The sequence below is a fragment of the Chionomys nivalis genome, chromosome X (genome assembly GCF_950005125.1).
Source record: "Chionomys nivalis chromosome X, mChiNiv1.1, whole genome shotgun sequence".
In the NCBI taxonomy this organism is placed as follows: Eukaryota; Metazoa; Chordata; class Mammalia; order Rodentia; family Cricetidae; genus Chionomys; species Chionomys nivalis.
In genome coordinates, this window is record NC_080112.1 from 55,752,165 (window position 1) to 55,763,782 (window position 11,618).

The 11,618-nt window shown below is 44.2% G+C and overlaps 1 protein-coding gene across 1 annotated transcript; it reads right to left on the reverse strand.

Annotated features, from left to right (window-relative positions):
• Positions 1–3,939: 3,939 nt before the first annotated feature.
• On the reverse strand, positions 3,940–4,953 carry LOC130868400 (melanoma-associated antigen B4-like). The gene has a single exon (XM_057760635.1). It carries the CDS (start codon positions 4,951–4,953, stop codon positions 3,940–3,942), a length of 1,014 nt encoding a protein of 337 aa, XP_057616618.1.
• Between the last annotated feature and the right edge of the window lie 6,665 nt (positions 4,954–11,618).

Below are 11,618 nucleotides of genomic sequence, written 5' to 3' on the forward strand. Positions count from 1 at the left end.
GTTGTTTATTATGTATAGCTGCAGTATAGAATCTGCCTGGAAGGTTGGGTCTGAGCTTGACTGTACTGGCTCTTAACAGGTAAGATTTACACTCATAAAAAGACAGAAAGAAGAAAAAAACTGTTTGTAATATAAGGTTAATGGCAGAACTGACAATGGTAGAGAACTGCTTAATATCAAATATAAGGCATTTTTGTAAGAGACTTAAAAGCACATACCAGTTTAAAATATGAGACTTATGATTTTATAATCTGAAATGAGATGTAATGAACAATTATTATACATAGAAAGAGTGAACAGGAATTGGCAACGTGGATGCCTTTGATGGGCCCTATCAAAGGCATGCCACAGTGCAAAACACATGTTAGACACATGTTAGAGAGTTAACATGAGGAGTTTAGTGAAAACCGGGTGAAAAGGCAGGGTATGCAGTAATAAAACTGGGAGAGCTTGGTCACCTGACCTGGCTCTCAGCCAAGATGGCGATAAAGTCACCTGACCCACCTGGCCCTCTGCCGAGATGGCGACAGCCACTTGTTGTATGAAAAAAGTCACAATTTTTGAGCTGTAAGGATTTTAAGCTTAATGAGAGGGACCTAAAGGCGTGATCTGATCTGTTGCTGCGCTGCCATGATATAACAGAAGCCGCAGAGGGGAGGGGCAAAAGGCTGGAACTGAAAAAAACTGCACCATGCCATGGCTGGAATTGAAAAGATGGCTAGAATTTTAAAAGCCGGGGAGCTGGTTGCTATCCAGAGCCAAAATCGTGAAAACCAGCAAAAGTAGCAGCATCCAAGGCCTATATTGGAACATCTTCCAAGAGATATAGGCATGATGCAAATCAGTGCGAACACTCAGGACTAATGGACAAGGACCGCGAGTGGAGTGTTATAGTCTAGCTGGATTCTGGTGACCCAGAATCCAGAGAGGCCAGGACCATTCCGAATGGCAGTTAACCAACGAAAGAAGAGAAAAAGGAAAGAGAAAAAATGAAAAAAGACAAAGAAAACGAGGGACCCCGGTCAAATGCACTGCATGGGAAGTACGTAGTGCTAATGCCAGCAGACCGACCCCCAGGACCGATCCAAACACGACTCTGGTAAAAGAAAGCAACCATAGAAGAACAAGAGCAACCTTAGCAGAATGGGGAGGCACTCACCGATTGAAGCCATCCAGGAAGCTGGTGGTGGGAGTGGAAAAAGAACCCAGTTCAGGATATTCGAGTCACAGCACCAATTTTATGATTTTTTAAAAATCCCGGTGTGCCCCCGGCGGGTTCACAGAGCAGCCGCTAGCCTCGGCGGATCCCCAGAAGGTGGACAGGTATGAACAGGCAATGGGTAAAAGGCACATAGACACAGAAAATAGACGCATAAAGCTGAACATTTATTATTTAGAGGAGAGAGAGAGAGAGAGAGAGAGAGAGAGAGAGAGAGAGAGAGAGAGAGAGAAAGAGAGCACACGCCAAGGGGGTACAGTGAGAGAGATTCAAGATAGCGGGGCAGGGGTCAGAGGTCACTGGGAGTGGTTGTGGCTTGTCCCTTAAAGGGACCAGAGACCAAAAGAATAACACCATCCACCCCGCAATGCGTCGATCTCCACCATAAACTACCTGAACCTTCTTCCTCCTCTCCTCCAATTTACATGTCCTGCCCCAGGACGCATGAAAGTCTTTTTCTATGTACAGCTTAATTCTCAGATTTACATACACTTCTCTGCTTTCCAGGAACTCCACCCTATCCCCCAACCCCACAACCATGGGGTTGGGGGGGGCTAAAAAAAGGACACAAGGGCACAACTTCTGTCTAGCAAGTCTCACCTAGGTAGAGTGAAGCTTGAGCTCCTGCCCCGTATGCACCCATGACTGCCAGCTACACACATAACCCTCCTTTGCCTCAGTCCTTTAAGAGGAAGTCTAGATTTACTACACAGGTTGACAGCTTTGTCCTGGATCTCAGAGTGCTGTGTCCCACTCTTTTCCAGAGCCAAGTAATGCCTCAGGTTCAGGTCCAGTCTCCATAGGAAGCCACACTTTCTGAGTCTCATAGGAGATGATATGGGTAAACTTTCTCACATGGTTCTCAAGGCTTGAATTTCCTGGGCCTGACAGCAGGGTCAGAATTCTGAGCCCATACTTTCTCTTAGGAGAAAATTCCTTTCATTCCACAAAGGCTCTCTCAGCTTCACCTTGGCTCTGAACAAGAACTCTACCTTGCAGACCTGGGGTCCTGTCCTTTAAAGCCTATTAGTGTGCTTGCAGTAACCCCGAAGGCAGAGAAGAGATGCACCAAAAACACTGCCTGCTGGCTCAACTGCATGACTTCTGGGGTTCCTGGTATCTTCTCTTCTATTGATTTTGGACCTTTTGCATCAATTCACTCTCCTCAGTACCCAAAGTGGAAGTCTCATCATGCCCCAGTTAGGATCTGTTTCCCATCCCTCAACTTTCAAGCCAGAAGAAGCATGGCTGAGGGTTTGGAGGTAGCTCACTTCGTGGAAATAAGTGATGAGTAGAACAACTTTTACAACACTATGCAATTTATTAGGCATATTTTAAGCAACTATCACTCTCTGAACAAAATACTTATGATTAAAGCAATGACTGTCAGTCCAAACAGCAAAACCTTTTGCAATGGGAAAACATTTTTAAAAATTAAAATTTAAGAATAGGTTTTAAATGTTGATCTAGTAAAATAATAATAAGAACACATCAACACTTAATAAAATATTGTTAATTGGGCAGTGGTTGTGAATACCTTTAATCATGGCACTTGATCACAGGTGGATCTCTGTGAGTCTAAGCCTAACTTAGTATACAGAGAAAGTTTCAAGACAGACAGGCTACACGTGGAAATGGTGTATCAAAAATAAAACAGAAACAAAAACAAAAAAAGAAAAGAAATATTGTTGTAGAAAATCAAACATTATATCCCAGGGTATTGAATCAACATTTAAATTTTTAACCTACATATAATTTTAAATTAGTACAAATATATTTATAAACAACCTTTTACATCAAAGTTTAATCTTAACATTATGATTGCTATTACAAAGTTCAGAAAACAAATTTAATGAAGTGATATTAATATAAAACACATTTGGTTATATCTAAAACCCAGTACACTTATGGTATATTAGATAACACTTATAAACTTATAATCTAAACATTTTTTATCCTTATTTTTCTTAACATTTTGCCTAAAAGATTCTACAGACAGTCCTGTATGCCAAGTCATGAACAAGAAGGAAAAACAAGACCTTCATCCTTAAAGATAACTAGTAATGAATATAGAAAAATATTTTCTGTTGAACAAGACATCACTCTATGTATTGTCTCTTTAGGAAGTACAGATCTTATTCCATTCTGTCCAATAATGAGAGCTTCTTAGAGAAAATATCATTGCATATCCCAGACCTCCTGCTTCTGTTACCAAACATTTCTAATACACAGGTTGACAACTTTGCAAGAGTAGATATTCAGTGCGTGTTTGGTTAAAGCATGAACCTTTAAAACAAGAGATCTGCTTCTCTGCTAATTTCTCACACATATTTTAATATCAGAAACAAAAGTTAGTATACATCCCTGACATCAATGCTAAGAAAACAAGGAATAAAAGAAAATATTCACTGAAAAGCATAACACTTTTGAATGTTTTCTTTCATATTTTACAGCATTTTCTTAATCTAATTCCATAATATCTTATGAACATCATCAAATCCTTAGAACATTTCAAGTTGTAACTGTATTTCAAATCAATCCAAAAAATTTGAGCTCCCAACTTGGTAAACAGCTGTGAAAAGACAGGCTACAAAATTTAACTGTGTACATTTAACCCCAAGTAAAACGTGTACTAAAAGTCCCCCAAAAGATTATCAACAGCTTATTTGCAAAAAGATGAACAGACCTTTTCAATCATAAAGCAGAGGCTACCTTATACCTCACTTGTGAGTAGGACGACTTAACTTGGTCTTAGTACGTCCCTTGGCCTTGCCTTTAGTGCCAGACTTGGCTGCAGCTGCAGCTTGGGCTTTCTCTTCCTCTTCAATCAAAGCCTGCTCATAACGAGATAAGCAAATCCCAGGCAAGGCTCCACTGATCTTGGCTAAAAAGTCCATCACCTTTATCTGGCATGTTTCAGCATAGGCTCTCCGGCCCCACAGGAACTCATAGGACGGAGGATCACTGTTAGGAACCTGACGGTATTCTAGGTATTCTTCCCGCACTAGCTGCTCAGTGATGAGCTTCCTGATATCCCCAAAGAAGACATGTATGATCCCATCATAGACTCCTAATACATTCAGGAAATACCACACATCCTCCTCAGCAGCACAGTAGTTATTTAGGTAGATCACACTTAGGAGAGCAATCAGAATGCCCCTGGTAGGAACACCTAGCTCATTGCTCCTACTTCCATCATCCTCGAAATCTAACTTGCTCACAAGCTCATATGCTTGACCATGTGGCTGGACTTCTTTCAGCTCAAGGCCAAACACCACATCCAATCGATAGGACGCTTTCTTGAGGATCTCGGGGAAGTGTTCCTTGAACCTTTTGTTGATAACTTTGAGCATCTCTCCCCTCTTCATGGGCTGCTGCACTTTGTATTTGTAGAGCATGTACTCCATGAGCATTCCCGTCTTCCTTGTCATAAGATCCATCTGCATGCTTCTAGTGGAGAGTAGAGCCCCGGAGGAACGCTCATTTCCATCCCCTTGGCCCTGGTCACCCTTATCAGATCTTCTGGGGGTCACTCCCTGGCTGGCAGTGCTGCTGGGTGCTGAGCTTTCAGACTGCTGTGGGAAGTCAGCAGTGGAAGTGCTTGGCTTAGCATCTCCTGAAGCTTGATCAGAGCCAGCACGCGACTCTGCTTTCTCTGCCTCCTTTGCTTGAGCATCCTTGAGTGCCCGCCGTTTCTCTCGAGCACGCGCCTTACTCTTCTGTCCCCTTGGCATGATGGCTGGTGTCAGGGACAGCAGGGCAGAGTCTTGGTAGTAGAACAGGTAACTGAGATACCTGAATCAGGAAAATAACGTACTATGAGCACTTTGAGCATGTTGAGAACATTCAGGCTTTCAGCAATTCTTTCCCCTCCTTGTCTCACACATTATAATGACATCAGTGTTCTAAGCACTCACTGTATTCCTCACCTCTGGTCACCTTATATATACTGTGAGGTAAAGGATGGCTGCCTTTCTCTGGTGTTTGAACACACTCAATTCTACTCACATCTAGCACTAGGCTGCTATAATGTTTCACAGAATCCAGGAGTAAGGAAGCCCAAAGGAGACTTGAACTTGAATGACAACACCAATTCACATAACATGAATGGTGAAGTCTCACAAGTTCATACCTCTAGATGAAGCACTGTAGACAGTGGCTGTTACAAGAGGGAGATTCAGTCTTCTGCAGGCATAATCGCTCAGTCCTAAAACCATACACATGTAAGCAACACTAAATGGACGTATTAGGCTGTATTTACGTGTTCATATAATAAATGCATGTGTTTATATTGTTTATTACTTAAATTATTGATATTATTGTTACATAAAACAATATATAAAATACATGTGTGTGTTTATATATTGTCACATATATAACAATGATAATTATAAAATGGGCTGTGGATTTGAGACCACATGGCAGGAATGGGTGGGGGTAGAGGGAGAAGATAGGAAATGATATAAATACAGTACACACAAATTAAATAATAAGTCAAAAGCAAAAATAATCATAGCACTCAGGAATTACCAAAACAAGGACTTCCAGAAGTTAAATGTTATCCTGGTCTACATTGTGAATTCTGGGGAAATCAGAGCTATATATAAAAATACTGAATTTTCAATAAAGAAAAAGACCAAAATGCATGATGCACAATGAGAGAAAACACATACACAAGATGTGATGGAAATGCTGAAACTCACAAGGCTGACCTTTGCCCTCTTGTGCTGACAGTGCCTTGGGAACAGAGCCTGTGTCTAGTTATGACAGGTGTACATGTCCAAGTCACACTATAGAGCCTGACTTGCGGTGGCCCCATTATTTTGGAAGTGATTCCCTCACCTCCGTATATCTTCACTGATGTTAGACACTGGAGACCAAGGCTAAAGTGGGCCTATAGGAGACCAAGGCTGTCCCTTCTCAGAGAACAGGCTCAGAGGAGCACAGAGGCTGTCACACTACCAGCTCCTAATTCAGGACATTTTAAATATCCCTGTGCTACGTGTTAATTTTCTGTTTTTATTCAGCCAGGATGTGAGTATCCTGCTCAGACATTTGAAACTGACCCTTTTTCTTTGTCCGCACTCATTTTGCGTAGTCATGGGAACTGCTGTAAAGGTATCATACTCTTCCCCGCTTCCCTCAACCACTGCTGTATTTATATGCTTCCTTTTCTGCTCATCCTCGTCAATTTCCCATTATCTTCTTAATTCTTCCTAACAGTACAGGAGAATATTGGAAGGAGGCTTTAGCACTCCCAAGTTATTTATTTATATTTAATAATGTCTGCTTTTGCCGTATTTTCCACTTTACCTAGGTCTTCCGGAATGCGAAGCAAACAGTATACACCAGCTGTGCTCTCTGTCTATCCTTCCATTTCTTATCTTTTCCTTCTTTTTCTAAAGACAGGGTTTCTCTGTGTAATAACCCTAGTAGTCCTTGAACCTGGAACATGCTTTGGAGAAACAGGTTGACTTCAAACTTACAGAGCCTCTGCCTCTCACTACCTCCCTGCCATCACTGCTGGGCTCCATTTTTGAATCTTAAGAGTAGTTTGGGGAATATAAAAGGAGGTGAATCTCTGTGAGTTCGAGGTCAGCCTGCTCTACAAGAGCTAGTTCCAGGACAGCTATGACTGATAACCAAACCTTATCTGAAAGAACCAAAAAAAAAAAAAAAAAAAAAAAAAAAAGCGTCCCGATACCTGGGAGGTGGCTGTGTAACCTTTGGTCCCTCCCAGCTGTCTTGAGGCAGAGGCACATGGATCTCTGTTTGTCCTAGTCCTCCCTGAATAACAGAGTGAGTTCTAGGAGAGGCTTCAAAGCTATAAAATGAAAGAAAAAAAAACCTCTAGTTATCTCTGGTATAATGTTCCTTATGACTTCCATATACTAGGCATGATTGCCCAGGTTAGGATTCCTCTGACTCCTAGGGGATGCACTTGCTGACCCATGTTAAGCTTTCCCCTGAGTCCCACAGGATGGATATGCCTAGCATAGTTAGAAGTTCCTCCAACTCTCAAGGGATGGGAGTGGCTACTTGATGTAGGATTTCTTCTAATTTCCACAGGATGGGAGTGGCTACTGGAGTTAGGTTTTTCTCTAACTCCACGGGGTGGGAGAGGCTATCAGAATAGGATTTCTTCTGATACCCACAGGATTGGAGTGGCTACTGGAGTTATTTTTTTCTCTGACTCCCACAGGTTGGGAGTGGCTACTAGAGTTAGGCTTTTCTATGACTCCCACTGGATGAGAGAAGATACCAGGTTTAGGCTTTCCTCTGACTCCCACAGGATGGGAGTGGCTACCAGAGATAGACTTTCCTCTGATACCTACGGGATGGGAGTGGCTACCAGAGTTAGGCTTTTTTTCTGAGCCCCACAGTATGGGAGTGGCTACAGAGTTAGGCTTTTCTCTGACTCCCACGGGATGGGAGTGGCTAACCAAAGCCTTTGGGTATCTTCTGCACATGGCACTTCCTGTGACCACTCCGAGATGGGCATGGCTGTCTTAATCCTCAATGTAACCCATCTTTTGGCTCCTTGAGACCTCCTACGAGCCCATGTTGGGCATGACCAACCCCGTGCCTTTTGCGTGTTTTTCAAAGATATGGGTTTTAAGTGCCCCTCAGGCATTTAAGAATAAGTAGAGAGCCAAGTGGTGATGTCCCAAGCCTTTAATCCTAGCACTTGGGTAGCAGGGGCAGGCAGATCTCTGTGTGTTAGAGGCCAGCCTGGTCTACAATAGCTAGCTCCAGGACAGCCTCCAAAGTTACAGAGAATCCCTGTCTCTAAGAGGAAAAAAACAATAAGTACAGAGATCTCAGGAGTTCGTTCTTCATTCCACTGAACATTAACTACCCATTTTGCTGGTGATCAAAGCAGATCTACTTCCTTTACTTCTGTACTCTGCCAAGGGGCACTTTAGAGTCCAGGGCCAGAACAGCTCATGGTGAACTAGAATTCAGTTCAAGGTTCTTTATTACCATGTAGAAGTCAATGGCTGGCTTCAGTTGTGATCTAAGAAGCCACCATTTTCAGAATCAGAGTTACCTTCTAAGAGCGGGGGTCCCCGTTTCCTCTCAGAAGCATACAAAGCTACAAGATGCCTCATATTTTCTCAGGGCAAGCCTGAGTGAGAGCTAGCACAGATCCTGTGATTATTCCAGACATATTCCCCCTTGGTACACATTCAAGGTCCTTACCTTGACTGCAGACCTCTCTGAGGACTCGCTGGCAGTGGGGCCTGAGCAGCAGAGGCGGCTTCCTTGCCAGGGGCACTAAGACCCAGCTCCTCCCCCCACCTCACAGGAAGAGAGGGTAAACCATATCCGGCCAGGGTGGACTCTGAAGAATGATAGCAGGGCCAGGTTGCTATGGAAACAGACTGCTGTGGAAGAAATTTTGTGGAGAGTCTGGTTTCCTTACTGTACTTCCAAAAGACACTAATCCTTCCCACTGCCTACACTTTTCTTGGGCTATTATGTGCAGAGCTTAAAACCTGAACCTCTGAAACCCCACTTAACTCAAGTATCATCCTCCTCGCCGTGTTTCCATCTCTGCAATACACTCCCTGAACCCGACTCCTCCTCCTCTCCCCCATTTTGCATGTTCTGCCCCAGGTTGCATGCAAATCTTCTGTTTATAACTTAATTCTCAGCTTTCAGCCACACTCCTCTGCTATCCTGGAACTCCACCCTACCCCCAACACCATATTGGGGGGAGGGGGCTAATAAAGGACACAAGGGCACAACTTTTTTTTTTATTCTTTTTTAATTAAAATTTCCAACTGCTCCCCGTTTCCCATTTCCCTCCCCCTCCTCCCACATATTGCTCCCTCCCCCCGCTCCCCTCCCCCATCCCCACTCCACTTCTCCTCCCCCTAGTCCACTCCCCCTCCCTCTCGATACTGAAGAGCAGTCCAAATTCCCTGCTCTACAGGAAGACCAAGGTCCTCCCACTTCTATCTAGGCCCAGGAAGGTGAGCATCCAAACAGGCTACGCTCCCACAAAGCCAGTTCATGTATTAGGATCGAAACCTAGTGCCATTGTCCTTGGCTTCTCATCAGCCTTCATTGTCCGCCTTGTTCAGAGATGAGGGGAGATGGGGAGAGAAAAGTGTGAAGGAGAGGATGAGGGGAACTGGGGGAATCGGGGTGATTGGGGTTAAAGGAAGGTTGGATTGGGGAGCAGGGAAACTCATACCTTAGTTAAGGGAGCCACCTAAGGGTTGGCAAGAGACTTGAACCTGGAATGGCTACCAGATGCCCAGGGCAATGTCCCCAGTTAGTTCATTGGGGCACCTGAGGATAGGGAACCTGAAACGAACCTATCCTATAATCATACTGATGAATATCTTGCATATCGCCATAGAACCTTCATCTAGCGATGGATGGAGATAGAGACAGAGACCCACACTGGAGCACCGGACTGAGCTCCCAAGGTTATAATGAGGAGCAGAAGGAGAGAGAACATGAACAAGGAAGTCAGGACCATGAGGGGTGCACCCAACCACTGAGACAGGGGGGCCGATCTATTGGGAGTTCACCAAGGCCAGCTAACTGCTACTGAAAAAACATGGGATAAAACCGGACTCTCTGAATGTGGTGGACAATGAGAGCTGACGAGAGGCCAAGGAGAATGCCACAGGAACTTTCATCTGGCGATGGATCGAGAGAGAGACAGAGACCCAATTTGGATCAACCGTCTGAGCTCTTAAGGTCCAAATGAGGAGCAGAAGGAGGGAGAACATGAGCAAGGAAATCAGGACCACGAGGCGTGCACCCACCCACTGTGACAGTGGAACTGATCTATTGGGAGCTCTCCAAGGCCAGCTGGGCTGGGACTGAATAAGCATGGTTTGAAACTGGACTCTCTGAACAAGGGCACAACTTCTGTCTAGCAAGTCTCACCTAGGGAGAGTGAAGCTCGAGCTCCTGCCCCGTATGCACCCATGACTGCCAGCTACACACATAACCCTCCCTTGCCTCAGTCCTTTAAGAGGAAGTCTAGATTTACTACACAGGTTGACAGCTTTGTCCTGGATCTCAGAGTGCTGTGTCCCACTCTTTTCCACAGCCAAGTAATACCTCAGGTTCAGGTCCAGTCTCCGTAGGAAGCCACACCTTTCTGAGTCTCAGAGGACATGATATGGGCAAATACTCACATGGTTCTCAAGGCCTGCATTTCTTGGTTCATACAGCAGGGTCAGGGGTCTGAGTGCATACTTTCTCTTAGGAGAAAATTCCTCTCAATCCACAAAGGCTCTCTCAGCTTGATTTAGGCTTTGAACGGGAACTCTACCTTGTAGACCTGGGGTCCTGTCCCTTAAAGCCTATTAGGGTGCTTGCAGTGACCCTGAAGGCAGAGATGAGATGCAAGAAAAACACTGCCTGCTGGCTCAACTGCATGACTTCTGGGGTTCCTGGCATCTTCTCTTCTATTCATTTTGGACCATTTGCATCAATTCACTCTTCTCAGTACCCAAAGTGGAAGTTTCATGATGTCCCAGTTAGGATCTGTTTCCCATCCCTTAACTTTCCAGCCAGAAGCATGGCTGAGGGTTTTGTGGAAGCTCTTTTTGTGTAACTGGTTTTCCTGGCTCTTCTCATCTCTGTACTGGTCAAAGCCAAGCCTCCTGACTCTTAAAGGTCATGGTTCACTCCCAACATCCTTGAGTAGAAAAATGAGGGTTAGCTCATCCTCACAGCTCTGCCAAACCTAACAACTGCCATTACATAAAGTCTTTTGCTTAAGGTATATACTTTTATTTAGTTTTACTATTAATTAAGCAATTGTATTCATTCTATTCCTTGTATTATTGTGTGTTCAGTATTTGCATACGTAGGCATATAGATTTCAAGGCACTCAGGTAGTGGTCAGAGGACAGTTCTTGAGACTGGGGACTCTTCTTCCCCTCTAGCAGATAGGAATTGAACACATGCAATCAGTCTTGTGAATTAAGTGCCTTTAGCAGATGAGCCATCATATAAATCCTACTTTTAAAATTCATTTTATAGGGAACCTGAAATGGCCCTATCCTATAGCCATACTGATGAATATCTTGCATATCACCATAGAACCTTCATCTGGCGATGGATGGAGATAGAGACAGAGACCCACATTGGAGCACCGGAATGAGCTCCAAGGTCCGAATGAGGAATAGAAGGAGGGAGAACATGAGCAAGGAAGTCAGAACCGTGAGGGGTGCACCCACCCACTGAGACAGAGGGACTGATCTATTGGGAGCTCACCAAGGCCAGCTGGACTGGAACTGAAAAAGCATGGGATAAAACTGGACTCTCTGAACATGGCAGACAATGAGGGCTAATGAGAAGCCAAGGACAACGGCACTGGGTTTTGATCCTACTTCATGTTCTGGCTTTGTGGGAGCCTAACCAG

Excerpts from the sequence above, each read along its gene's own strand:
- LOC130868400 (XM_057760635.1), bottom strand. The coding sequence starts at position 4,953 with ATGCCAAGGGGACAGAAGAGTAAGGCGCGTGCTCGAGAGAAACGGCGG.